General features: G+C 37.5%; 3 protein-coding genes across 3 annotated transcripts; 2 read left to right on the forward strand and 1 right to left on the reverse strand.

Moving 5' to 3' along the window:
- The first annotated feature begins 6537 nt into the window (after window positions 1-6537).
- Window positions 6538-8173, forward strand: LOC137708588 (transcription factor TCP20-like). The gene is made up of 2 exons (XM_068447701.1): window positions 6538-7876; window positions 7968-8173. Exon 1 carries the CDS (start codon window positions 6730-6732, stop codon window positions 7657-7659), a length of 930 nt encoding a protein of 309 aa, XP_068303802.1. The 5' UTR covers window positions 6538-6729; the 3' UTR covers window positions 7660-7876; window positions 7968-8173.
- Window positions 8174-19449: 11276 nt separating this feature from the next.
- On the forward strand, window positions 19450-22592 carry LOC137708686 (ACT domain-containing protein ACR6-like). Its single transcript, XM_068447810.1, has 7 exons — window positions 19450-19677; window positions 20195-20240; window positions 20403-20517; window positions 20625-20692; window positions 21081-21689; window positions 21862-21966; window positions 22053-22592. The coding sequence occupies exons 1-7, from the start codon at window positions 19631-19633 to the stop codon at window positions 22392-22394; spliced, it is 1332 nt and encodes a 443-aa protein (XP_068303911.1). The 5' UTR covers window positions 19450-19630; the 3' UTR covers window positions 22395-22592.
- A 162-nt stretch (window positions 22593-22754) lies between these two features.
- On the reverse strand, window positions 22755-26161 carry LOC137709413 (cation/H(+) antiporter 15-like). The gene is made up of 3 exons (XM_068448505.1): window positions 25820-26161; window positions 24577-25590; window positions 22755-24431 (listed from the first exon to the last, which is right to left on the reverse strand). Exons 1-3 carry the CDS (start codon window positions 26072-26074, stop codon window positions 23226-23228), a joined length of 2475 nt encoding a protein of 824 aa, XP_068304606.1. The 5' UTR covers window positions 26075-26161; the 3' UTR covers window positions 22755-23225.
- Between the last annotated feature and the right edge of the window lie 1256 nt (window positions 26162-27417).

Below are 27417 nucleotides of genomic sequence, written 5' to 3' on the forward strand. Positions count from 1 at the left end.
GCTGCTTTTCCCATTTCTCATCATCATTCTTCCTAAACTATACCATATCATCCTATTATGTGGAAAAGGATACCCGTCCCATCATTTTTCTCGGGATCTTAGGAATCTTGTGATTGGGATCGTTTATTGTATATCGTGCGGTTAGAAATCAATTTTAAATTTTAAATTAAATATGAATAGTACTTAACGAAAACTGACTGCTCAATGTATTAAGTCATTGATTATCCAATATTATTATTATACGTTGTTTATATGTGAAAGGAATCCTCTTCAGATACCGTTCACCAAGTCCATCAAGTTCACCCATTCGGATTCTTGAAATTTGATCTAACGGCTAAAGTTATTATAACTTTTAAAAGAACCCCCTGTTTGTAGCCGGTTGATCAAATTTTAAGGGCTCGGATGGGTGGACTTGGTGGAAGAGATTCGGAGAAGATCCATTTCCGTTTATATGCCCTACTGGGTGTTGAATGATATTTTAAATTCGATACAAAGAAAATTGTATTTTTTTAGTTTGGTGCTACCCACATACACCGACCTCTTTTTGCCTTTTACACACTCATTCCAATTTCCGAGAGACCTATTGCTAACAAATTGCTTGTCCTCTTTCCTTCACTTCCCGGCCTCCATGTTTCACTTGAACATTTAGCACATACTATAAACAACTTTATTTTTCTCTTAAGTACAAAATTTGTAATTGATGAAGCCATGGTGAATAAAGTATTCTTATTTAACCATTCCGCGCTCAAATTATCCTAAGACAAACACAGAGAGTTAAAGCTTATATATCTCTTTATGGATTTAGTCTTTTATAAACCTAGATATATTTATATATTTATATGAAGTGAAAGGAAAGTAGTTTTCCGATTGAAGAATTGAATTCGTGGGATAGTATGTATGGGGTATGAGATTTCAACAGCTAACTTTAGAGGAGAGGAGGGGCCTCCTTTGTCTCCGTGATGGGATGCACATACGACCATCAATTCAATCACCACCACACACGTCGCCCATTCCCGCCATTATTGTCATCACACAAATCAATAGTTTTCTCCCACACCACACCATATCAAGCACAAACCTCATGAATATATATAAGTACAGCTATGAATATTTTCACACACAACCCAGAAAAAGAGGTGGGAAAAAGAGAAAAAAAGTCCTGCTCTTTAACGGCTTAATTAACGTTTCTTATTAGCAATTATTATATATATATATATATATATATGAATATTAAAAATTAAATTGAAATATATGGTCACTCTACGGTGACCGAAGGCTGCATGCATGCATGAGTTCGATGCGTTCATTTCTTCATCCTGCAGAGGAACTGAGGAAGCAATGAATTAGCTAGTGATGTAGGACAAAAATTAAATTATTTTACATGCAATTAAATTAAAGGAAGGAAGCTACTTTAAATGAAGAAAAGTGATTGGAGAATAGAAAATTCTTGGGTTAAGTTACATTATAAATAGGTCATTTGGCCTTAGGTTTGTAATTTTTTTCGACTATTATTCAATAAACATGAGTTTTCTCTCTTTCTTCCTAGTAAATTTTAGAGTTTGCTAGTAGTTTTATAACAAAGGATTATTATTCGATTTTCCATGTTCAATATATCCGTTGTGTCAGCTAAGTTTCCTAGTTCTTTTTAGAAGAAACGATAGTAATGTTTTGATTCAAGGATAGGCCAAAGCAGCCCCAAACCAAAAATTTAGCTAATTTGTAAGCAACCGTGTTGGCTTGGCAGCAGATATGGGTGCAAAATTCTTCAGTGATTGTGGTAAGGATGCTCTTTGTGTTATCGACAATCTGCCAAATTATGGACAAATTAGTTGAGGAATCACCAAGGGCCATCACAATCTGAAGAGAGTCTACTTTCAACAAGAAACCGATACATATATACGAGCTATATACACACACATATGTACTGAACTCCTAATTAAATAGTAAAATGGGGAACACAATAATCATACCAACTTGCAAACTTTAGAACTTTGAAAACTAAAGCAACTTTGGACCAACTAAACCGACTAATTAAACTCTCGTGGTTTATACATCACGAAAGCGATATCAAGTTTCCTTCATCAAATGTTGTATATAATTATTATTCAACGCTTTAGGTCAGAAAATATACAAGAAGCGATGCATGCGTCTCCTATTCATTTATTGAGTTAGAAAATCTACAAGAAGCAACACATGTCACCGTAGTCGCAAGTTTTCGCAACGAACAACTAATCACTCAACTTTTAAGAGTTGCACACACGCGAAGATACGTGTAATGTGTGCAGTTTCGATAAGACAAGAAGAGTACCATACAAGATATGATGTCCTAATTGAGGGTTACAATATAAAACAAAAACTGAATTAAAGAAGTGAGGTAATGTACATTGACCGTAATGTGTATCATCATTGATTCTTCGACCTTACTATCCACATTGTATAATGATAGTTAGGGATAATTGGGTACATTTCATGGAGATTAAAATAACAATGTGGGCATTAACAAGTAGCTTCTTTTTTCTTTAAAAAATGACCAGTTGGTGGCTTCGTCAGTCGTCACGGTAGTCTATTCTTTCGGGGATCAACAAGACTCACATAGGCATTCCAGCCTCTTTGGTCACCATCATGTGATTCACTAATGTCACTAAATCAAACCAAGACGTGCCGTGTAAAATACGAATCTGGAATTCGTCCCCAACTATGATGTGTCGTGAGGTAATGTACATGGACCGTAATGTGTATCATCATTGATTCTTCGACCTTACTATCCACATTGTATAATGATAGTTAGGGATAATTGGGTACATTTCATGGAGATTAAAATAACAATGTGGGCATTAACAAGTAGCTTCTTTTTTCTTTAAAAAATGACCAGTTGGTGGCTTCGTCAGTCGTCACGGTAGTCCATTCTTTCGGGGATCAACAAGACTCACATAGGCATTCCAGCCTCTTTGGTCACCATTATGTGATTCACTAATGCCACTAAATCAAACCAAGACGTGCCGTGTAAAATACGAGTCTGGAATTCGTCCCCAACCATGATGTGTCGTGAGGTAATGTACATGGACCGTAATGTTTTCCACATTGTATAGTGATAGATAGGGCTAATTGGGTACATTTTATAGAGATTAAATAACAATGTGGGTATTAACAAGTAGCTTTTTTTTCTTTCTTTTTTGTAGCTCGCCACAACAGTCTATCATTTCAAGGGTTGGCAAGACTCATAAGCATTTCAGCCTCCTCCTAGTCACCATCATGTGATTCACCAATTTCAAGAATCAAACTCAAAATATTTCATGTAGAATACATGCCTGAAATTCATCCGAACTATTCAGCACTCTATGGTGGTTGGTATTAACAAGTAGCTTAAGTTGAACTTTATGTTTAAAAATTTGAACTTGTGTGCTTTACTTTTGTTCTTTTTTTCTTTTCAAGTAATGGAAGAAAACATATCGTGTCTGCTTGTTGTGATTTTAGTATATTTGATGGCTGATATTTATAAGTTTAATTAATCCCTTCAATTATGAACGGTAAAGAATAAACACACACGCACCCACCTCATCAAAAATAATATTTCTTGTCGGGATTATTCATATTTGATTCATGTAAGATGATATCTAATTAATTATGTGGTGGACGCTAACACATAGAAAATCGCTTTCAAAGCACTATTAAAAATGGGTTAATAGTTTTAAGAAATTGGGATTGGGCATCTTTGTCATACGAGAAATTTAAGGTTAAAGATAAGGGACTCTTTTGTCACCTTGCTTACTTGTTATTGGCATCCAGTGCTCACACCAATTATCATTGACAAATGTGCATCCCTCTCTCGTGCAGAACAATCTCTTGTGCTTCTATCATCATTCTCGTGAAGGAGAAGGATTTACACAAAACGAATTTATTACCATATAGCATATGCTGTTTATTAATACGTGATAATATATTATTAGATCGGGTCTTACGTGATGGTGGATTTGTTCTATTTAAATTGTTCTCTAAGAACCATAAGAAATATAGAAGAAAATTTACAGCATCGCCTTTATCCGTGAACAAATTAAGGAAAATTTTGTTTTTTTGCAATTATATGTACTAGATTATGTAACTTTTATATAAAATTTAATTTTCAAGGTTGAATATAAGGGTATAAATGTGCATGCACTTTAATTCAGCGAGCATGAAGGGAAGTAACGTGAGCACATAATTCTTTTTTCTAAGCGTGAAAAGAAATTTAATCTTCTAATATTAGGGAGGCCAAATTTTTGGATCAAGTTGTGTAAACTAAAATGATATGGTTGTTGATGATTGAATTATTAATTAGAAGTTAATTAACATGTTTATTTACTATTAGTAACACATCATTAAATTTAAAATTTTAATCTCTCTAACATACCCTTTCAATTATTTATCATTTGGGTGGAAAGTGATGTCTAATTGTAAACATCCAATAGAGCACACTCCGATGAGAAGTAAGATTTTGTATATGGCCCAACCGTCAGAAACTAGAGTATAAGGCCCCACCCCACAGAGGCCCACCAAGGTAGTATATTCTTTAGGGAAAAAAAATTCAATGTGTGAGAAACACGGTTTAATATGTTAAGTGTCATAATATAAATGGTTAGATACTTGAAAAAAAATTTTAACCACTTGACACTTGTACTGTAACACTTGGGGTGTGTTTGTTTGCCCTCTTTAACTTTCACTGGACTACACTAGACTAAATGGTAGTTTAATCCTATGTTTGTTACACACATGGACTAACTTTAAAGAGACTCGCTCCGACTAAACTGGACTACGAGCTTCACCAGAGGGTCTTAGCGAGACCCCCCCCCTCAAAATCGGGCAAATTGCTAAGCCTAACTCTGCAATGCTTCACCCCTCCAATCTGCTCCTTCCTCGCCTATTACAACCCTTTCAAACCCAAATCCCGCAAAACTCGAAACAAAATAGCAAAACTTTTTCAATTTTTCCCTTTTTCAAAACCAAATCCAACTCCTAAAATTTGAACCTAGAAAATAAAAAAACCCAAAAAACCCAGAAACCCAAACCGGATTCAACCCCTATCTCCCACCTTCCAATAACACATGCATCCCACACCCAACTCAAAATTCAACCCCTATCTCACACACAGGAGGCAAAGAAAAAACAAAGGGAACAACAAAGTAAGGAGCAACCTGGTACAGAGAACAGGAGGGCGAAATAAGGTAGAAAAAGGGGAGAGGGAAGGAAGACAGTCGCGGAGAAAATAATAGGAAAACATGATTCTGGAAAAGACCAAAAGAAAAAGTAGAAGTAATAATATAATATTAATAAATATAAATTAAATTAATAATAAAATATTAATAGGTATAAATTAAATAATATAAAATTAGAAATATGTTTCTTAGTCTGACACTACACTAAACATTTTACTAAATCAGTCCAGCTTCGTCTATTCCAAGCCAATCTAACTTAGTCTTTGAAACTAGTCCAGTCCGACATAATCCGATACAACAAATGCACCCTTGATGTACTAAGCCGTGTCCCCAACACTGATTCAATAATATAATATTATGTAAAATTACGAAACATTGTATTTTTGAATTAAAATACTACTGCGGTCTTGTTCCATGCAAATTACTTTTAAGTTGTATTTTGTGTAAGTTGCTCAACAACATGCTTTGTGGTCTGTAAAAACTCCATATCATTAGCCTTGATGTTGCCGAATGCTGTTGATGCCATTTATATAATCATGTTCCTTCCTCTCTGTCTTTTTAAAGTTCCCATCAATTTTTATATCATATCTTAAGGATGGTCCTAGACCTAGAAGAGTGGGATACAAGCAAACCCCACCACCGGCCATTCATAGTTGCCAGGTGTCGAAATCTCAAGCTGTCCAGCTTGGAAGTTGAGTTCCTTATAAGAGATGGCATCATATGTTGGTTTGCTACTGCAATTATAGCATATGCAGGCAGCAGGAGAAATCAATAATGAAGAAGGGGGAGAAGGGGGAATCCAATCAATCCATAGACCATAGTCCATGTGACTCCATAGAATGTGGGGAAAATTAGAGAATGGGCTTTTGATTTGCCTGCTCTATTATTTTAGCGTACAATAATGTATAACGTATGTTATTGAATTTAATGATAAGATGTTTGTTTAATAATTTAAGAGAATTTAACGGGTTCATCCAAGTCAGTTAAAAGATAATGTGATATTATACATTGATGTACGGGAAGGAAATAGTTGTCATGAGAGTAAAATTCAAATTTAGGCGCAGATGACTAAACTTGACAGATCTCATATTTGCATAAAAAAACCTTTGTCTGACTAATCATATCTTGTTCTATGTCTAAGCTTATTAGTATTTAATATGTGATTAATTTAAAATATCAACACATTAACATCTGACGGTGTGAAAACACGAAACTGGCAGTTGTGTTCATATCTGCCTAGTCAAACCCCGCTGCAGTGTCAAAAGTAACAAGAGTTAAAGTAAGAAAGGAGGACAGCTTGAAGAGAGAGAGTGAGAGAGAGTAGTAAAAAACAACCAAAGCCAGTCTACCCGGAGGAGAGAGTAACATTTGACAATGGGGTACGCTGGGATTTTAATAGTATTTTATGGGTTTTGTCTTCTCTTTCTTTGCCAAAAACAGTGAAAACTCATGAAAGTGTAGGACTTTTCAGGTCACCTTCTTCAATCAAAGAGGACCCATTTTTCTCTTTTTTTTTCTTTAATTTTTTAATCCCCTGTTCATGGATCCCAAGGGCTCAAAGCAGACACAAGACATACCTAGCTTCTTGAGCCTCCCCCCACAACCTCAGCAGCAGCAACCACCACCACCTCAACCCAACAGCAACATGAACGACGACAAACCTGCTGAAATCAAAGACTTCCAGATTGTAATCGCTGACAAAGACGAGTCGGGGAAGAAGCAGTTGGCGCCCAAGAGAAGCTCCAACAAAGACAGACACACAAAGGTCGAAGGCAGGGGAAGGAGGATACGGATGCCGGCCCTCTGCGCCGCCAGAATCTTTCAATTGACCCGAGAGTTGGGTCACAAATCCGATGGGGAAACAATCCAGTGGCTCCTCCAGCAGGCCGAGCCGTCGATTATGGCCGCCACTGGGACCGGGACGATTCCGGCGTCGGCTTTGGCCGCGGCAGGGGGCTCTGTTTCGCAACAGGGGACTTCTTTATCAGCTGGATTGCACCAAAAGATCGATGAATTGGGGGGGTCCAGTGGAGGTAGGACCAGCTGGGCAATGGTGGGCGGGAATTTGGGGAGACCCCATGTGGCAGGGGTGGGCGGGCTATGGCCCCCTGTCAGTAGCTTTGGGTTCCAGTCATCATCTGGTCCTCCATCAGCCACCACAAATCTGGGCAGTGAGAGTTCAAATTACCTGCAAAAAATTGGGTTTCCTGGCTTTGACTTGCCTGTCTCTAACATGGGTCCGATGAGTTTTACTTCAATTTTGGGTGGGGGCAATCAGCAGCAGCAGCAGCTTCCTGGGTTGGAACTTGGGTTGTCACAGGATGGACATATTGGGGTCCTGAACTCACAGGCTTTGAGTCAGATTTACCAGCAGATGGGGCATGCTAGAGTGCACCAGCAGCCGCCGCAGCACCACCACCACCACCAGCAACCGCCTTCCAAGGACGATTCTCAAGGCTCTGGACAGTAGTAGTGGTCGCATTAGATTTTGTGAAATTTGGATGGGAGAACGCAAAAAGCAGTAGCATTTTGTTGGGTGGCTGAGTTTGTTGTTTTGGTAATGGTAATTGTATTGTATAATTGGAAAATGTTAGGAAAAAGATACTCGAGGGAGTTCAATATGGACTGGATTTTGTTTTCCCCTTGTTTTTCTCTCCACTGCATGATTCAAGTCTCCATATTTACAGGTGCTTCTGCTTAAATCTGCTTAATTTTTCAGCACTCTTCGTGTTAGCCATAGAATATAGGGGAATTTGATTGTTGAAAGTGCTTTTGCAGATGGGATAATTGTGCACTGTCAAATTGCTTTGGGTTTGGGCTTAACTGCTGCTGCTTTGAATTCAGAGGTGTGTTGATTGTAGTGTAAGGCATCTTTTTAATTGGTTTTGTTCTTCACTTGGTGTGGATCAAATGGTGCTCGGTTTGTTTGTGAGAATTTAAACATAGAGCTCTATAGTCATACTTAATCTCCATTTTTCTTCTTAGATTTCTTAATTATCTTACATCTTCATTGTGTTTTTCCACAAATTAAGGGGCAATTACTTATCATACTACTTGCACTATACTTGCTCTCTCAAGCCACTTCCGAAGAACACCTCGCTTCGTCTTTACAAACCATTTGTGTTCTCCTTGGTCTCACAGCAGTAGCATCATTAATAGGCCGATAGCCTAGTTGCCTTCAACGTTGCCTACTTGAATGTCCAAGTGCATTTCAATCCTTGGAGATGATATTGCATTCTAAAGTCTTTGACGCCGGAATTCCAATCAGGAACTCAATTTTTTTTTTTTTTGTAGCTTTGCTAGTCGGCTTTGGCATATTACAAGGAGAAGGATCGAAATTAAGAGTCTTTTATAGTTTCAGAACATAAGAAGGGAACATTTAGAACTCCATTTGGTTTCCCTAAGAACTCGACTATTCCGTCAAATCTGTTTAATTATGTCGATTGTCATTACCATGTGGAAAACTGCTTCACTAGGCGACTCATCAAACTAGTCTCAAACTAGTCTCGCCTCGTAGTGTCAGATTGATCTTTGGTCTATAGATTCAGTAGCTTTTCGCTGAGCTTCACATATGATGGATCATCGCGGGACAGATGATCAACATGTTTCGTGGGTTCACATTGTAAAAGAGATTATGCAGTTCATTGAACTTACGGCTTTTGGCATTGTCTACATTGTTTGAAATGTTTATCTGTTGTGTGTTTTGAAAATGACTTTTGAGGCTGTTGTAGTTATGCTATTGGCCTCTCATTCATTCTTTGTAGTTGGCAGCAATACAGTCTTTGTCATGGCCTCTTCTATCTCATTGGAATATCTTTCTGCTTCTCCCTTATCTCCTTTATCCGTTTCTCGCTCATTTCGCATATCACCCGAAACAGCAGGGCATCGAACTAAGGACTTCATACAAGAATTTGTATGTTGTTTATGAACTAGGACCGAAATTATCTTGTACAAATGGAATGTCGGACAATTTGTGTGTTGTTTATGAACTAGGACTCAAATTTACCCTTAAACCCCACGAATTATGTTTTTGACTGTTTCCCATGAAATTTCCTGGCTCCGTACTCTCAGTACTCATCCACTAATTGCAGGTCTAATTGTACATAATTTCCGGCATTTGTGGGTCTTGGTTTGGAATCGAATATGATGTACATTTAGTCGTATATGAGATTCTAAAGCATAAAATATATAAAGCCGTCTTCAAAGGTACGTACGTTTCCAACTGCTGATGCTCTCTCTTTTATATCTGGCGTTTTAGTTGTACCCTGTCATTATGAGCAATGGTGGATTCATGAAATATTATTTGGGAGTCAGTAAGACTGGCACGCACGTCACGCAAAATTTTTTGGATGGAATAGCGTGCAAATTGGCATTTCATGTAATCTTGGTAAGCCTGAGGTTATTTGCCAAGTATGCCTATAGATGCCAATAATTTTTGAGCGAGTATGCCAACAGATGCCAACATACGACAAGTGAGTTTATTGATAGATGCCCATAACAATGCATATGAGGGCATGAGAATAGCAGCTATCATGCCCAATGTCCATACAGACAATTTGTCAAGCAGTTGAGAGCAGTTTTCCGACCATGTTATTTGTAGGATAACTCTCAAAATTAACACTGCAGAATTAATGTATCTTGATTTCACTGAATTGTGTCGGTCGCGTCAGAAAGATCCGCCAACATTTTTCTCGACCATCTACCATATGTAAACATCGCGAGCTGCTGTTTCCATGAAGATTCGCAATTCGTCCTCACCGAGCCGTGGAAACCACATTACTAATACCGCCTGGTGTCCATTAGTACGTACTGCGCATTTGCGTTATTCAGGCGAAATTTCGTACCTCGGTAAGAAAACCATTCATTAAGAAAGCAGAAAATAAACAAAGGGTGTATTATTGGGACAAGCTTTTATCTTTTGCTTATCTACATATAGTAGCGGATCCAAGAATCAAATTTTGAGGTTCAATGTTAAATATTAAGTTTTTTAGATAAAAACAGAGCGTTAATTGTGCAAAAAAAAATTTGTTTATTCATTAGGGCATTTCGTTGAATACTTAGTGGCCTTATTGTCGTCAGTCAAATCATGTTGGGCTCATGTAAAGAGATATCGATATATGTCAATGCAATATGATAAGTAATATAGAGAGAACTTGTCGAGTGTTGTCGATGCAACCTGTCAAGATTTGTCTAGCAATAATTACATCAAACACTTAATAGGCACAAAAAAGGAATCATATCAAACACTCATAGGATCCTCAAAAGACCTTCACAGATATATTTTTTCAGATTTCAAGTGGTCCGGGGACCACCTTGGTCCCAGCGCCCATCTACATCTGTCTACATAACATTATTCAATATTATCCACCTTTTCAACTATTTATATTCACAAAAGTATGGGTATGCATTGGAGTTTTAGACCGTAAGATTCTTTAGACTCTTTTACCAAATGAAGAAATAAAATTAAACGATCTTGATCCTTTATTTGGTTGATGCATGTTATACACTAAAACATACCAGAATTTTTGCAGACAAAGAAGCACTTTATTTAAGTAAAAACCGGCGGCTCTTACCCATGATCCCACGTTGTCAGTAAAGAAGAATTTGCCCTGAAGTGGAGAGGAATAATATAGTAGTATTAAAACCTGCAAACTATAGAAAACATAGTTCTCCCCCATCACCTTAAGAAGACGCGTACGTGGATTGGTCCTCCTATAAACAAACAGAGAGTTTAGAGGATGAACCTGCTGTTAATAATGCTATCCAACTAAGGCAATATTTTACTTGTATTAAGACCATATTGATGGCACGACTAATTGCCAACAACACGACCCAGAAACAATCAACCCTACCACGAAAATACATAGCTAACTTGACCTATGTTTCTTTTCAAGTGTGATTCACCTCAGATTGTGGTATCGCTAAATGATATTTCTATTAATTTGTCTTTGATTGGACATTTTGTAGAAGACATCAAGGCATTGCTTCCGACAGTCACTATGGCTTCTTTTACCCATATTTTGTTCATAGGCTTGCTCACTTTGGTCTTACTATTAGTCAATTTTGTGATTGGTTAGATTTCCCTTCGAGTTTGATCCTAAATTTACTTGTTGAGGATGCTGTGTTGCCTTGATTGGCTGCTTGTAATGACCTTTTTCTTATAAATCTACTTTCGTTTCCTTCAAAAAAAAAAAAAAAAAACTTGACTTGTTTTCTGTCACATCCCAACCCTCAGCTCCAACTATATTGTCCGCTTTGGCATTCCCTGCCCGAAGACAGAGCTACCGCACGGTTTTGTTTCTGTGGACCGGTACTCAGCCGTAGCCAGCGCCTGCTCTCCCCTCAGGGAGTCCACAAAAGGCCTAGTTGAAACTTAAGGTTGGCAATGGATATATAAGGCCCAAAGACCACGCCCTCACGGGCGATGTGGGATACTACAATCCAAATTGTCACATCCCAACCCTCAGCTCCAACTATATTGTCCGCTTTGGCATTCCCTGCCCGAAGACAGAGCTACCGCACGATTTTGTTTCTGTGGACCGGTACTCAGCCGTAGCCAGCGCCTGCTCTCCCCTCAGGGAGTCCACAAAAGGCCTAGTTGAAACTTAAGGTTGGCAATGGATATATAAGGCCCAAAGACCACGCCCTCACGGGCGATGTGGGATACTACAATCCACCCCCCTTAGGGAGCCCGACGTCCTCGTCGGCACACCACGACCGTGAGTCTGGCTCTGATACCAAATTGTCACATCCCAACCCTCAGCTCCAACTATATTGTCCGCTTTGGCATTCCCTGCCCGAAGACAGAGCTACCGCACGGTTTTGTTTCTGTGGACCGGTACTCAGCCGTAGCCAGCGCCTGCTCTCCCCTCAGGGAGTCCACAAAAGGCCTAGTTGAAACTTAAGGTTGGCAATGGATATATAAGGCCCAAAGACCACGCCCTCACGGGCGATGTGGGATACTACATTTTCCTTTCAGGAATTAATTTTTTCGGTCGATTGTTTTCGTGAATGCATGACTAAAGGTCCAAAAATAACAAAATGACCGAATTTGCTCAAAACCTCATCTTCAGCAATGGCTAGGCTATAATTTTATAGAGTCCACCAAGGCATTATTTGGCCACAGAGATATTAGGCTGGCCAAATATAACCCCATTTTAGCCCCATTTTGGAGCCCAGCTCCACAATTGGAATAATTGATTCAAGTTCAACGGCTAGATTTAAAAGCATAGAATAGTAGTTTAATTAAATTAACCAATAAATTTAAAGTACAAACTTAAAACTAATAATGTAGTGAGGGGCTAAACGAGATGATATATGAGTATGACCTAGCATTCATTTAATTTAATTTTTTTTTTTGCAAGGCTATAATTTTGGATGGAGTTATATTTGATTCTTTCGTGGTTGAAGATGGCCTCAAACATCCATAAAATAATAAAGTAAAGAAAAACCAGAGAAAAACTCCAGCGTCAGTGTCACCGAAGGAATATCTCACGCGATCAGTGTTAGGCTCGCGAGCGTACATGACATGTCCAAGAGCTATTAGGAGGAAGCCCAAAAAGTTGTTCGACCATATTCCTCTAAAAGAAAACCCATATATGTTTGCAACGTCCTCGTGTATACAAGCCGAGCCCATATATTTTGCTCAAGTTGTGAAGTGATGACGCTTGTTCACAACTTCCTGCTGACGCTGTAAATCCCAATTGTCATGCATGCATGCATGCCTCTAATTTTAGGTTTTCTTGGTGTAGTAAATATTGTGTATCTAATTCTGGCATCTACTTTTTCTCACGAGACATGACGAGGACTGTACAAATGAATTGAATTGTAGGTAGTGTGTGCGTGTGTGTATGTTGAGAAGTCCTAAATACATCTAAATATCTAGAACTAGTTTATGTATTTTTCTATTCTTGTTATAACAATATTCTATTCTAATGTAAATATCGTTACCAATATTAATATCTTCAGTTAAAAGTGAAGAATATTAAGTTTGACTTGCATAGATATGAAGAGTTTGATATCTAATTATGGTTAACCTATTACGTTGCTTAGCTTAATTTTCACCATACAACATCATCGTATAAAAAACAACAAAGAATTGAAGAGGAAGATACGAACTTAGATGTCAACTGGGAGCATATATACTATCCTAGCTAACTTGGCTAGAATAAATAGCTTAGCTACAATATGCAATCCATTCTTCTAGATTTCTAATATGCATCTTGTCTCATCAAACGAAACTTACGCGTATCAGGAATGCTACATATAATAGCAGGTAATTAACTCGTCCAATTTTCTATCATTCCAAGTTGCATAGAAGTTTCCATCCCAACGCATCCCAACTTGTTCATAAACAATTAAGGCTAAGTTGGATTAATGGTTTCCGTGATGAAAGGTTAATAGGAAGATAACCCTTGTGGTGAAAAAATTCAGATTTAAACCCTCGTGGTGAAGTTCCGTTAGGATTTAAGCCCAAAATTAACATTTCCGTTAACCCACTCTGTCTTTTTTTTCTAGATTACCCTATGAACATTTCCTAATAGTTAATTTAGCCTGCAATTAACTATTAATCCAATTCAGTAAATTAATCATTACTTTGTTGGCTGGTTTTGTTAGATTAACATTTCTTGATTGGTTTTGTTGGCTGTAGAAATGATGAAATCTGAACCAACCAACAAAACCAATCGATGGGTCGGACTAATTCGTTGGGAATCACACACCAATCAAGCAAAACAAAACCCAAGAAACATGAAAAGAGGAGCAACAAGCATACCTCATCATCATCCACTGAAGAATTATCTTTGTTTGAGGTTTGATTGTTTTATCTCAAAAGAAAAGAAAAAAATAACGAAGGGAAGCTGAAGAGAGAGAGGAGAGAAAGGAATAGGATTTCTGAGGCATGTATGAAGAGAACGAACAGTGTTCTGTTAAGCATGACATTTTCAGTCGGCTCCAGAAGAGAGAGGTTATGTACTTTGTGATTTTGATCGGTAAAACTACAGCTACAATGTGGGCTCGACGCCCTCATAAATCTTTATATTTCATACTAATTATTTAAATTTGCTATTAATTTCTTTTATTTTGGAGCTGAAAATTATTAGTTAATTAACTCATATGTTCCACAACTATACCTATGACTCTATGATTTGGGTGCTGGGTTGCAGATAAATATCCTTTGGTTTGCTCCAGGCCGAAAATCTGGAGAGAAAATGAGAGAGAGAGAGAGAGAGAGAGAGAGAGAGAGAGAGAGAGAGAGAGAGAGAGATGGGATGCTAAGAACCAGGCGGGGAGAGGCAGAACCAAAGAACCAAGGTGGAAATGTTAACAGAAGTTGACATCAATGTTAATTTTGGGCTTGGATCCTAACGGATCTTCCCCACAAGGGTTTTAATCTGAATTTTTTCACCACAGGTATTATCATCCGATTAACCTATCACCATAGGGACCATTAATTCAATTTAGCCAACAATTAATTTAGTAGACTTTATAATTTTGGGACCCCAATTTTGTTCTTTCATGTTATTCCACCACAAGAAGTGTGGAATTGTGAATCCATCGATTTGCTCTCTTATGTCTAAGACTTACAAGAAACAAGTTCACCGCTACGTGATGTTGATTGTCCAATAATATATTACTATGTTGCAAATTTTTTCTCTACATGTTAATGTATTAATCAAAAAACCATATAAGGATGAACCCATTCATATAAATTGCTCTCTTTATTTGGACATTGGATGCCTAGTTTGTTCTTCCCAAGTGCCCCAAGGGGCAAGATAGCTATCCCGATAGCTGCTGGCTTCCCTTTCACTTTTAATTATTCCTAGAATCCTCGCTTTTAGCAGGAGAGATATTTCTTCAATTGGGGGTTTGGGCATTTACCAACCCGTGATCAAATCAAATATATAACTAGAATATGCTACCTCCTTGATTACGCCAGGTGGATGAAATTAAGTGACGTTCGTTCATGTTGGTGATGTGATCTCGATAATGTTCTTCTAGCTGTACGTGAAGCTGAAAGATATATACATTCTTACATGCCAAATTAGCAGGCTCGTATTATCTATTTTTTAGAATTTAATTAGAATAATACTTAGGTAAGGATTTCAACTCTTATATCTTAATCCTCCTTATGATCTGATTCTCTTTTGTTAAAGTTTAAAAAGGAGATTCCAACTTCCAAGTCACCTGGAAACAGTGCATCTGTGCATGAAATTTACGATCGAGATTAAATCCTAATTTAGCCAAACTTTATCCTCTGCCCTAATTGGAATTAATTGTAAAACACATATGCCTTGGAATTATAGACCTTTATTCTTTCCTTCTTTACGCTGCAGCAGCCAGCTAGCAGGCGATCTGATCTCATCTGCTACTACCAACTGCTTAATTCCTAAGGCTTCCTAAACTACGTTTTCATTGATGCCATGAGTTGCCATAATTTAATATAGTTCATAAAATATAAGAATAGTTTCGAAAAAAAAAATTTAAGAATAATGCGAGGTTATCAAATTTATTCGTCAAATGATGTGACACAAATTAAATTCATACATTAGTTCAAATTGAAATTTGATTATTAATAACTGGAATAAAATTTTTCATGGTATAGAATGTGTCACATTATTTGGTGCACAAATTTAGCACATGCATGTTTTTTTGGTCCATCGATTCTTTATAAAAAACGGGGTTCTTTAGATATAAGCCCTGACAAATTACATTTCATAAACAAAAATCCATATAAATTTAAATCTCTAAATAAAACCCAATTTTCAAACAAACTGACATGTAAGCAAAAAAGTGACCTATTGCTACAATATATTTACAACTTATGCCACAACGCCCTAATTAAGTCAATAAAGGTTATCATAACTCACCCTAATTATGATGAGCAACAAGCTCCTATACTGTTAATATATTATACCGACAAATTTACCTATATTTTGTTGATTAAATAATAAGTATATTTATCTAGGAAATATCAATAGTATGCCTAATAAGTGTATTTATATGAGAAATATCGATAATATGCCTACTAATAGAGGCTCAGAATGTATGATAAACATGTATGAAATATTATACTAATTTACCTATATTTTTTAGATTCACTAATGTAAATAATAAAATATATTTTATATGAGAAACATCAATAGTTTGCCTAATAAGTATATTTATATGAGAAATACCAATAATATGCCTACAAATAGAGGCTTGGGATGCATGACAAACATGTATGAAATATTATACTAATTTACCTATACAAATTAATTTACCTATATTTTGTAGATTCACTAATTTAAATGATAAATATATTTTATACGAGAAATATTAACAATATGCCACCTAATAGAGGCTCAGGATCCATGATAAACATGTATGAAATCTTATACTAATTTACCTACATAAATTAATTTACCTATATTTTCCAGATTCAAAAATTTAATAACAAGTGCATTATTTTTCAAAATGACCAAAACTATTAGTACTAAGTAGGTACACTAATCTTTTCAAAACAAAAAAAATAGGTACATTGATGTTCGAAAAATAAAGCAAAACATACTAGACACATCATTTTTTACCCCTTTTGTTTTAAAGAAAACAAAAGCATGGTTTTTATTAAATCGCAATAGGGTACATTAATCTGAAAATTTATTGTTGAATTCAAAACGTTTTGAATTTTTATTCCTACGTCAACTAAAATTTCAAAGCCAGTACACACGTTACAAGAACATTAAAAAAGCTTTCCATTTTAATTTTGATATCAACATAAACTGCTATAATGACTTAACTAAGGGTAATTTGGGGAATCCAAATAATATTAAATACGACGCACAATCTCGATTAGGTAATTTGCTTAGGTGGAGCCTAGTCATTGGGTTTTTGTTAGAAAAATATATTATTATGGGTTTTACGTAAAAAAAAATTGAGTTTGAAGGGGTAAAGTCACATTTTCAGTAAAAAATGCTATTCCAACTCTTACCACATGTGTTGGGGGTCCTGACTCTATTAAAAGGGTGGTACAATTATACGATATAAAAAATATGGTAAGTGTAACAATGTTCGTTCTCTAGTGACGTACTTCTTCATTTCGAAAACTAGAAATAACATGTGTGCGTACAAATAGATGTGTGGAAGTAACTTCCTATATATACACATATATGTATCTATATATAAATACATCTGGATCCTTTGTTTGTTTTTGTCCAACGAGATCCGTGTTATGTAGTTTGGGAAGCTCCACGTTTGTTGCTTGTTTATCATTCTCATATATCTCGAAGTCCAAGGGTAGAGTTATCATCAACTTGCCGTTAAATCGATCGATCGTCGATCTCAAAGTACGTAATGACAAGATATCAGAGATAGATAATTGAGCTCATCAGCTTCGTCCCTTGAATCCTTTCTTTCACTTTTTGACGCTCCAAATTAAACCATACATACTAATTTATATGTTTGTATATATTTATGTAAATTGGAAATTTATGTAAATATTACATCGCATGCAATACATATCCATGCATGCATCCAAAACAGTAGAGATATTAATCGGAAAACAAGCCAAATAATGTACTATACCACGTTAATAATGGTGGACAATATGGTTGATATGTCTCATTTTTATAAATTATTAATCATTATAAAAGCTGAATCCACATATTAAAGTTTGATTGAAACAGTAATGTCACGTTGATCGTGTTTCAGATGACTATAAATTTAAGCTGCAATATATGTTGTTCTAGATAATAAATTTAGGTGAACATGCATCACCGGTCCTTTTCTTTTTCATTTTTTTTTTCCTAATAAGGGGACCATTTGGTGGTTTCGTCACGATAGTCCATTCTTTTGCGGATCGGAGAGACTCACATAAGAACTTTAGCGTCTCCCTAGTCATCATCATGTGATTTAGCAACGCCATAAATCTAACCCAAGAAATCAATACCATGTTAAATACGGACCTAGAATTCGTCTCAACTATTGAGACACCAGTGATAATAAATTTAGGTGAACATGCATCACCGGTCCTTTTCTTTTTCATTTTTTTTTCCTAATAAGGGGACCATTTGGTGGTTTCGTCACGATAGTCCATTCTTTTGCGGATCAGAAAGACTCACATAAGAACTTTAGCGTCTCCCTAGTCATCATCATGTGATTTAGCAACGCCAGAAATCTAACCCAAGAAATCAATACCATATTAAGACCTGGTTTGGTATTGAGGTGATTCTGAAAAAAGCTGCTATAAAAAAAAGCTAGGAGCTGTTTTTGTGTTTGGTAAACACTCAACTTCAGCTTTTTTTCACAGTTTTGAATGAAAAAAAGCCAAAAACAAGAAGCTGCAAAACCCAGCTTTGAAAAACCAGCTTTTTTTCACATCTGTTTTACATAAAAATTTACCAAACACTCTAATACTGCCTTTTTTTTTTTTCAAAAGCACTTTTACAAAAAAGTTTACCAAACACTCTGCTGCTTTATTTCACAGCTGCTTATTCTCACAGTACAGCAGAAGCAGTTTTTTTTCAAAACACAGCAATACCAAACCAGCCCTAAATACGGACCTCGAATTCGTCTCAACTACTGAGATACCAGTGATAGTTATCAACAAATTTTTCTTCACCTTGCATCAATAGCACTCAATAATTTCTTTTTCTTCTCAACTGTCCGTTTGCAAAATAAATTGGGCAGGGCAGCAGGAAACCAGTCGCTCACGCTGGAATTGCCGCCAAAAATACCGGTAAATCTGCGATCAAATTGTAGCGAACACGTGCCTCGTGTTACCTCACCACCAAAAGTCACGAGGCATTGGAATCCCTCCAGCTCATTGTACGGACGCCCATACTGTTACCCAAAACAAAAAAACTAATAAAAATAATTTGAAAATTTTGAATTTTAAGGATAAAGAAAAAATGAATAGTAAATAAATAGTACTAGGTTTAATTTTTTAGTGTAAAAATTTAATTTTTTATTAAAATAAACAATACCAAAGATTTTTCGTTAAAAAAAAAAAAAAAAAAAAAAAAAAGTAAAAACTGTTGAAAAATCACCTCTCAAAAGAGCGCCACAAGCCTATTGACCGCTGGCCGCAATCTCACCGCTGGCTCTCCCAAAAAATCTCAATCACAGCTGAACACGTCAAGAAAGTACGGCTTACGTTGTGTAATTTTTCTTCAAACGGGATTTTTGGGACCCCACGCCCCACCCGGTCATGCCCGCTGCCCACTCTACTTTTTATAGTACCTTTCGTTTCGTTCGTCTTGTTTTAACTCTCTCTCCTTTCTCTCAGCGGGGTGGGATGGTGTGGGAGAATTTCCTTGAATGTTGGAGGAGGCATCAATGTATATATCTTAATACCATGTGCTGTGAAGTATAAGATTGTCCGTTTTTTGTCTCAATTCTGTCTGTTTTGAGGTATTGGGTTGTTTGGAAATCTCCGGTAGATTTGGGAGAAAAGATAAAAAATGGATGATGAGTATGCCAAGTTCGTCAGGAGGATGAACCCACCCAGGTATTTTCCCCTTATCTTTCTGGGATTTTCTATGTTCTGGTAAATTCTTCAGCTTTTTTGGTTTCTGGGTTTTGTTTGTTTTTGTTTTAAGATGAAGGGTTTTTCTCGAATTACGAATGTGATATAATTTATATTTATATGTTCTTTCTTCTCTCAAGTTTTGATTTTTGTACCGTTTGGTTGATGAGAAAGCAGAATTTTTACTTGTTTAAGTAAAACTTGAGTGGCAATTATTCCCTTCCTTCCCTGTTGAGTATTCTTCTTCATTGATTCAGAAAGTAAAGATGTATTTTTTGAGTTTTTATTTGTTGATTGATTTTTAGTTTGATATAGAGGAATCATGCGCACGACGTGATTTCCGCACCCTCATTTTCTCCTCTGCCCAACTTGTTTGCTTGGGGAAATCGATTCCCGTCTTCAAGAAACTTCCTTGTTTGGCCCATTTGATTGTCCTCTTCTGTGAAGTATGTTTTGGAAGGAAAAAAGCTTCATCTGATTTACCCTCTTGTTCTTGCAGAGTTGTGATTGATAACGATTCTTGCGAGGATGCCACCGTTATACAGGTGAGGCTGCTTCTACCTTGTGACTTTTTTTATGTTTACTTATCATGTGTATTTGTTGATTCCATTCATATAATATGAAATTATTTTTGTACCGAAGAATGCGACTGAAGAAGCATTTGAATATCCGTTTGAACTTTCTTTTCGTTTCAATTTTTTAATTAGGTTGGCAGTGTCAACAAACATGGAATTCTTCTGGATGTTGTCCAAGTGCTCACCGACGTTAACCTTACAATAACAAAAGCATATATCTCATCTGATGGTGTATGGTTCATGGATGGTAAGGATTTTTATTCAACTTCCCTAGTCAATTGAAGCTTTCCATTTGTCTATTTCCGTTTACATCTTCTCTCTTACTGAGTCTTTCCCAAATTTTCTATTTTTCAGTGTTTAATGTGATTGACCGTGACGGGAAGAAGATCAGAGACAAGGACATTATCAATTGTATCCAAATGGTAAGCAGTCGATCCTATTGCGGTTCCTCTGGCTGTTAAGGAGTCAGAGAGAAAAAGTAAAAACGAATTTCATGTCTTTATGTTCTTCTATGTTCATTTAATGTTTTACAACAATTCGAAGTTTAGAAGAACAGGATTTCCTTTGACAGCACTTAAACTCCTGATTTTACTGAACATTCATCAGGTTGACTATCACACCATACGTATTTGACATCTAATTCATGCTATAATTTTCAGTTTTGTTTAAGGAACACTATTTAAAAACTAAAAACACATCTGTTATAGCATCCGATTGCTTCCTTTCTGTGAACTTATCTATCTGTGGACCAAGATATTTTGAATTGTGGGAAAAGGTTTTCATTTTTCATTTTACTTCTTTATTTTGCAGAGACTTGAAAGCAATGCCGGCTTTGTACCTTCTATGAGACATTCCGTTGGTGTGATGCCCTCAGAAGAGCACACCTCCATTGAGCTGAGTGGTACTGACAGGCCTGGTTTATTGTCTGAAGTGTGTGCAGTTCTTGCAGACCTTCACTGTAATGTGGTAAATGCTGAGATATGGACACACAACACTAGAGCTGCAGCTGTAGTTCATGTCACAGATGATTCCACTGGCTGTGCAATTGAAGATCCAATCCGTCTCGCTACAATCAAGGATTTGCTTTGCAATGTCCTCAAAGGAAACAACGAGTTGAAGCCTGCTAAAATGACACTTGCAACCCCTGGAGTTACAAATAGAGATAGAAGGTTGCATCAGATTATGTTTGCTGACAGGGATTATGAAAGGGTTGAAAGAGCAGAACTACGGAGAGTTGAGGATAAGGGCTCAAAACCCCATGTAACCGCGTTGGATTGCAGCCAGAAGGATTACACAGTCATTACGATGAGGTCAAAAGATCGACCAAAACTGTTATTTGACATCATCTGCACCTTAACGGATATGCAGTATGTTGTTTTTCACGGCATGGTCAATACAGGGAGGATGGAAGCTTATCAGGTAAGATAAATTTCTATTGAAATTGGTCTGCTGTAATTGTTCTGATTTGCAAAGCCAGCAAAACTCAGCTGGATTTGACAAAATGATCAAATGGCAGACATTTTATTTGCAATTTTTGCTCTGTGTTGGGGATCTCATTTCCATCTAACATGTTAGATATTTTTCCTTGTAGGAATTTTACATTCGACATGTTGATGGGCTTCCTATAAACTCAGAAGCTGAGCGAGAGCGTGTTGTACAGTGTCTTGAAGCAGCCATTGAAAGGAGGGCATCTGAGGTGCGGTGAACTCTTAACTGACGAGAACCCTCATATTTATTTTGCATGTCCACAAATTTACTAACACACCTTGCTTTACCATGCAGGGCCTGGAACTACAACTGTGCACAGATGACCGGGTTGGACTTCTCTCGGATATCACCCGGATATTCAGGGAGAACAGTTTGTGTATCAAACGAGCAGAAATTTCAACTAAAAATGGAAAAGCGATGGACACATTCTATGTCACCGACGTTACAGGAAACCCAGTAGACCCCAAGATTATCGATTCAATCCGCAGACAGATTGGCCAGACCATACTGCAGGTGAAATGTAACCCAAGCCCTGCACCAAAGCCTCCTCAAGGGACAAAGATGGGATATCTCTTCGGGAACTTATTTAAAGCTCCAACTTTCCAGAGTTTTAAGTTGGTTAGATCCTACTCTTAAGTTTCTCCATATTCTTGGAAGTAAACACTGTAAAAAGGAAGAAAATTAGCAGACGTATTAAGTCAGAAGCTGTATATAGGAAGAAGAAACCCAGAAACCACTCTGGATACTGTAAAGATAGTGGTTGGGTTTGTATATTTTGTACATTTGTAAAGATTGTAATTGTATAGTGTGGTGTACAGACTACAGAGGTTGTAAAACGATACAAGATTGTACAGATAATAACGTAAATATTTTTAGATTAAATTGCTCTCTTTTTTCCTCTCATTGTTTGCATAAGATGATAGTTTTGGTGCATTTTCAGCATTGTTGAGTTTTTGGAAGATCCATTGCGCTAACATTAGAAAAAAGGGTGCTGCTGTTCACACACTTCTTTTTACCTCTCATACAATTCTCTTAATTTTTTGCCGTCGGATCGAATAAATTTAAGAAGAGAAAGCTAGGTGTAGCTCCAAGGAGTAATGATTGTAGAAAGTTCACATTGAATTTGATTCAGAGAGGCAGATATGTGAAGCAAAAGAGTTGGGAGAAGTGATTGTTTGCGGGAATTTTCAGATTGACGATGTTGTTCTCAATGTCTTAATAGGATCAATGTCGGCAGCAGATCCTGGCTCGGCGTTAGCGTTCTTCAAATTCATGTTTGGAAAAGAGAGGTTCCCAACTCTTTTGACCTTGAGTAATTTGAGCAGGAATCTGTGTAAGCATGGCAAAGGTGATGACTTGCAGTTGAATGGTAAAGTTTTCATATGTAACACTAGAGAGAGAGAGAGAGAGAGAGAGAGAGAGAGAGAGAGATATGGGCAGTGTTTATAATTGTGTATTACGAGCATCTCATATTTGAATTGGCAATTCCTCATCATCCATTATCAAGTTCGTCTCCCTCAAGTTTCCTGTATGACTCTCACATTCGTCATTCACCGCTTTGGTGTGTTGTTGCACCACCAAAACTCCGGTTTCCCCCATGAAATCTGAGGTGGCTAGCACCTCACCAATAGCTCCCAACTCACTAGGATCCTCCAAGTCCACAAGACCTGACAGGGATGGTGACCCTTTGTCTTGATTTCTTCCTGCTATTACCAGTTCGTAGTTACTTTGCATGGAACGAAGCACAGCCATAGTCCCTGAACCGTCCATCACCAGCTCTTCTATGTACATGACCCGATAGTTGTCTGTCATGCCTTCCCTGAACTCACTCAACACCTCATCGTCAAGCCTGTTCTGCTCCACGTCCTCATTAGTATTTATTATACTTCCATCTACAAGAATCCGGATCAGTGTCAAGTTGATGTTTGGATGGGCAACCATTCGTGACCCTAATGCCATTGCCTCTCGGTCATCAGGTCCTCCAAAGAAGAGAATAGCAACATTATAACAAGACTCGCTCTCGCTTGTCAACTTCAATGCCCTTGAACTTCTCTTGAAACTGCTGCTGAAGAGCTCACCACGGTGAACAAGGATTGCAACGGAGCAAGGTGCTTTTTCCAGAACATTTTTGTTGATCAACCTCTGTTTTCTGGCATGGAGCATCGGGTAAAATGGAGCTATTATGAGGGAAGTCTTTTTATCAAGCGCAATTGTACATATATCATCGTGCATTGTGGCACAGTGAGATATTGCGGTAAAGGGGTGGACCGTGACAAGGCTCCGATTCCTTTGCTCGTACTTTCTAAAGGCATTGACAATTTGTTCCGAGGGGCTGGCCTTTGAGGAGGTCCTTCTTGTGAGCTTATGGGGGATGAGAAGAGGGTTTGCACGGCCAACAAGCTCTATGAGGTGGAGTAGATAGATGGCAAGAGGGCTTTTTTCGGTTGGATTTAAGGCCTCAAGGAGCTTGGTTGTGTTTTCAACATCATCTTGGTCGTGTACGCAGACAAGTATGGGGAGCTGGGAGTTTGGTCGCGCGTTCATCACTGTTCTTGTCTTGTAAACTATATACCTCTTCGAAGGATCGTAGAGGCGTTTTATAATGGGCGTGATACCCCCTGTTATAAGTAAAATGGATACACACATCACAACAAATGCTTCGTGATAGACCGCCTGCGAAAGCACAAGGTTTGGAAAATTAGATGGACTTCATTTTTTTGTTCTGATGGTATATTTTGTCAACGAGAATTCACAAATCAATCTATGGTTTCTGTTCACATAAGGATATTGGAATTGGACTGGATTGAAGATGCCATACCTTATTCCTCTTGAGCATTTTGAACAAGCCAAGTTCGAGAAAGCCTTGCGCAGTCATGACAAGGCCAAGCGAGATAGCATCCGTGGCTGGCATTTTGGTGCACAGGAGTGAACTGAGAAAAGCTCCCAAAAACTTTCCGAGTGCAGCCACGAGGGTAGTGGATTGGAAGATGGTATAATTCTTGAGTCGAATGGCGAAGATATCCATAACCAAGCCATTCTTGATGTAGAAGATGGGCATGAAGATCCAAGAGGTGATGAGGTCAAGCTTCTCCACAAGAGCAGACCCAACTGGCGGCCCTGCCGGTATAGTCAAGCCAAGAACAAAAGGCCCATAGTAAGTGTGTAAACCTGTGGTATGACTGAAAAGGCCAGTCACCAAGACTCCGACAAGCAGTTGAACAATGTGGAGTTCCTTCATTGGCTGTCCCACTGAGTCGCTCCTTATCAACCATTTGAGTGCTGGCCAAATGAGGAAAACGATGACAAGCGCAACAACACCACCGGTGAACATTAGTTTTAGCATGTCGTAGGTATCATCACCCGGCATTGGTTTAGCGGCTTCAGCCAGAACAGCGACAGTTATCACAGAGAAACTGCACAACCCGCTCACCATGGAAGAAGACATTGCCACCCTCCCAAAATCAGAGTTTACGATCTTGAGCTCACCCAAAAAGAAAACAATGGTTGGGTAGGCCAGCACACTCTCTGCTAGAGCCATAGCCGGAAGCGAACTGACCACCTCTATATCCAAATTCACATAGCGGTTCAAGAGATACCACCATCCTTGAGTCAAGAGAACTGGGACAATCAACGTCGCAACGCCAATGGCAAATGTCTTTCTGTCAATCTTCTTGACCATGAAGGGATCCGTTTGTACTCCAATGAGGAAGAAGCAGAACATGTATCCAAAAGAGGAAACAAGATCCAGCAGTATGAAACTTCTGAGAGGAAAAAAACTATCGATAAATGCATCACTCCGGCCTAGAATCGAAGGACCTAGTATTATACCCCCCTGTTAGGTAAATCATAACCAATTAACAAAATTTTGATATCTTTTGTTTGATTTTCTAAGTTTAAATGCAAGAAAATTTTGAATCATGCATGTGATTGTAACGTAAAAAATTTTGAATTATGCATGTGATTGTAACGTAAACCTAAACCTCTGGTTTTCGTTTTATTCGTTTTCCATGCTTAGTATATCATACGTATGCAATGATATAGAACGGAGAATGATTACTTACTAAGACTTGCGCGACGATGACAGGCTGGCCGAGAGGCTTGAGGAGCAAGGAGGCGAGGACAATGACGCCGGTAGCGAGAGAGAATTGCATGAGGAGAAGGGGGAGTGAATACTGCAGAGGATTGTTGTGAAAGAAGAAGCCATTTGAATGTATCATGTTCACCGACGCGCAAAGGCGGGTGGAATTGTCGAGAGGAATTGAATGAAGGGAAGCGTAGGTTGCTATGTCCTCGGGTTCCATGGCGATGGAACCCATGGCTGTAGCTAGGCAGGCCTTTCTGGCCTTACACAGGCTAAGCCAGGGACTGGGACGACCTACCACCAATAAGAGGAACACGAACAAACAAAGAGATGAACGAGAAAGAAAATAGGGGGAAAAAATTAATGATCAAAGGAAAACCAGAGTAAAAGATGAAAGAGAGAGAATCAAGCGCCACGTGGTCGGCCCAAATTTGACGTTGACTATGATCTGACTGTCCTTAATCCAACAAATAAAATAATAAATATTGATCCAAAAATACACAAGAATCCTTCGCAGCAAAAAAATAAATAAATAATAAATAATAATAATAATAAAATGTGCTTAGAAACTTTAAATTTTACTGATAAAGACAAAATGAATAGTATCAGGATTAATTTTTTGTGTAAAAATGTGGATTTTCGCTAAATCACACAGTACCAGGAATTTTTCGTTAAAGTTCAAAAAAAAAAAAAAAGCTTTTTCTATTAACACCCCACATATTGTTGAATGCATCCCACAACAAATTCAATATTAAATTACTTATGCATTCTAATATGCAATGACAATTTCGACCTTATTAAGTTTTAAAAAAATAAGAAATTTCCAAATACACCCCACATCACTTTTAACATATTATTTATCTTCTTCAATTATCAAAACCCTTCTACCCTCAATTGTTGAACAAAATCCTAACTAATGAAACTACAAAGATATTGATTGACAAAACCCTAACAAAATGTCTATGAATATGCCAATGCTATTGGTCACTGTGACTGCAAGAAATTATTTTCTCTCCAACCACACATTATATCACATCCCGGCATTTACTATGTCGAAAAACTTCAGAACATATGCCTTTAAACTAACTCTGTGAATTGCAATACCAACAGCTTGAAACTTTCGATAATTCTTTTTTTTTTTTGTTCTAGAAAAGTTACATAAGATCTTGAGTTTGGAAGTGACATAAGATTTTCCAATCTACACAAAGATAAACAAATTTAAGATAATTGTTAACGTCCAACGCGGTTAATAATAATATGCTATAAAGCTGGAAACGAAAAACAAGTCAAAATTAGCCTGGGAACAGCAGGGTATCTAGATTCAATCCATCAAAATTAAAAATGATTATTCTAAAATTTGAAGAAATTGGGGTGTATATAGAAATATTACGTGTGTTTTGAGAATGTGGGGTGTGAAGCTATTATGGAAAAGTATGTGGGGTGTATAAAGATAATTTTTAATTGAAAAAGTAAATGTGGGGTGTATTAAGTACGTAGGGTTTATTTAACAATTTGTGGGAAGTGAATATAATAAGCCAAAAAAAATTTGTACTAAATATACATTTCTTGCTCATTAAA

Source organism: Pyrus communis, chromosome 11 (genome assembly GCF_963583255.1).
Source record: "Pyrus communis chromosome 11, drPyrComm1.1, whole genome shotgun sequence".
NCBI lineage: Eukaryota > Viridiplantae > Streptophyta > Magnoliopsida > Rosales > Rosaceae > Pyrus > Pyrus communis.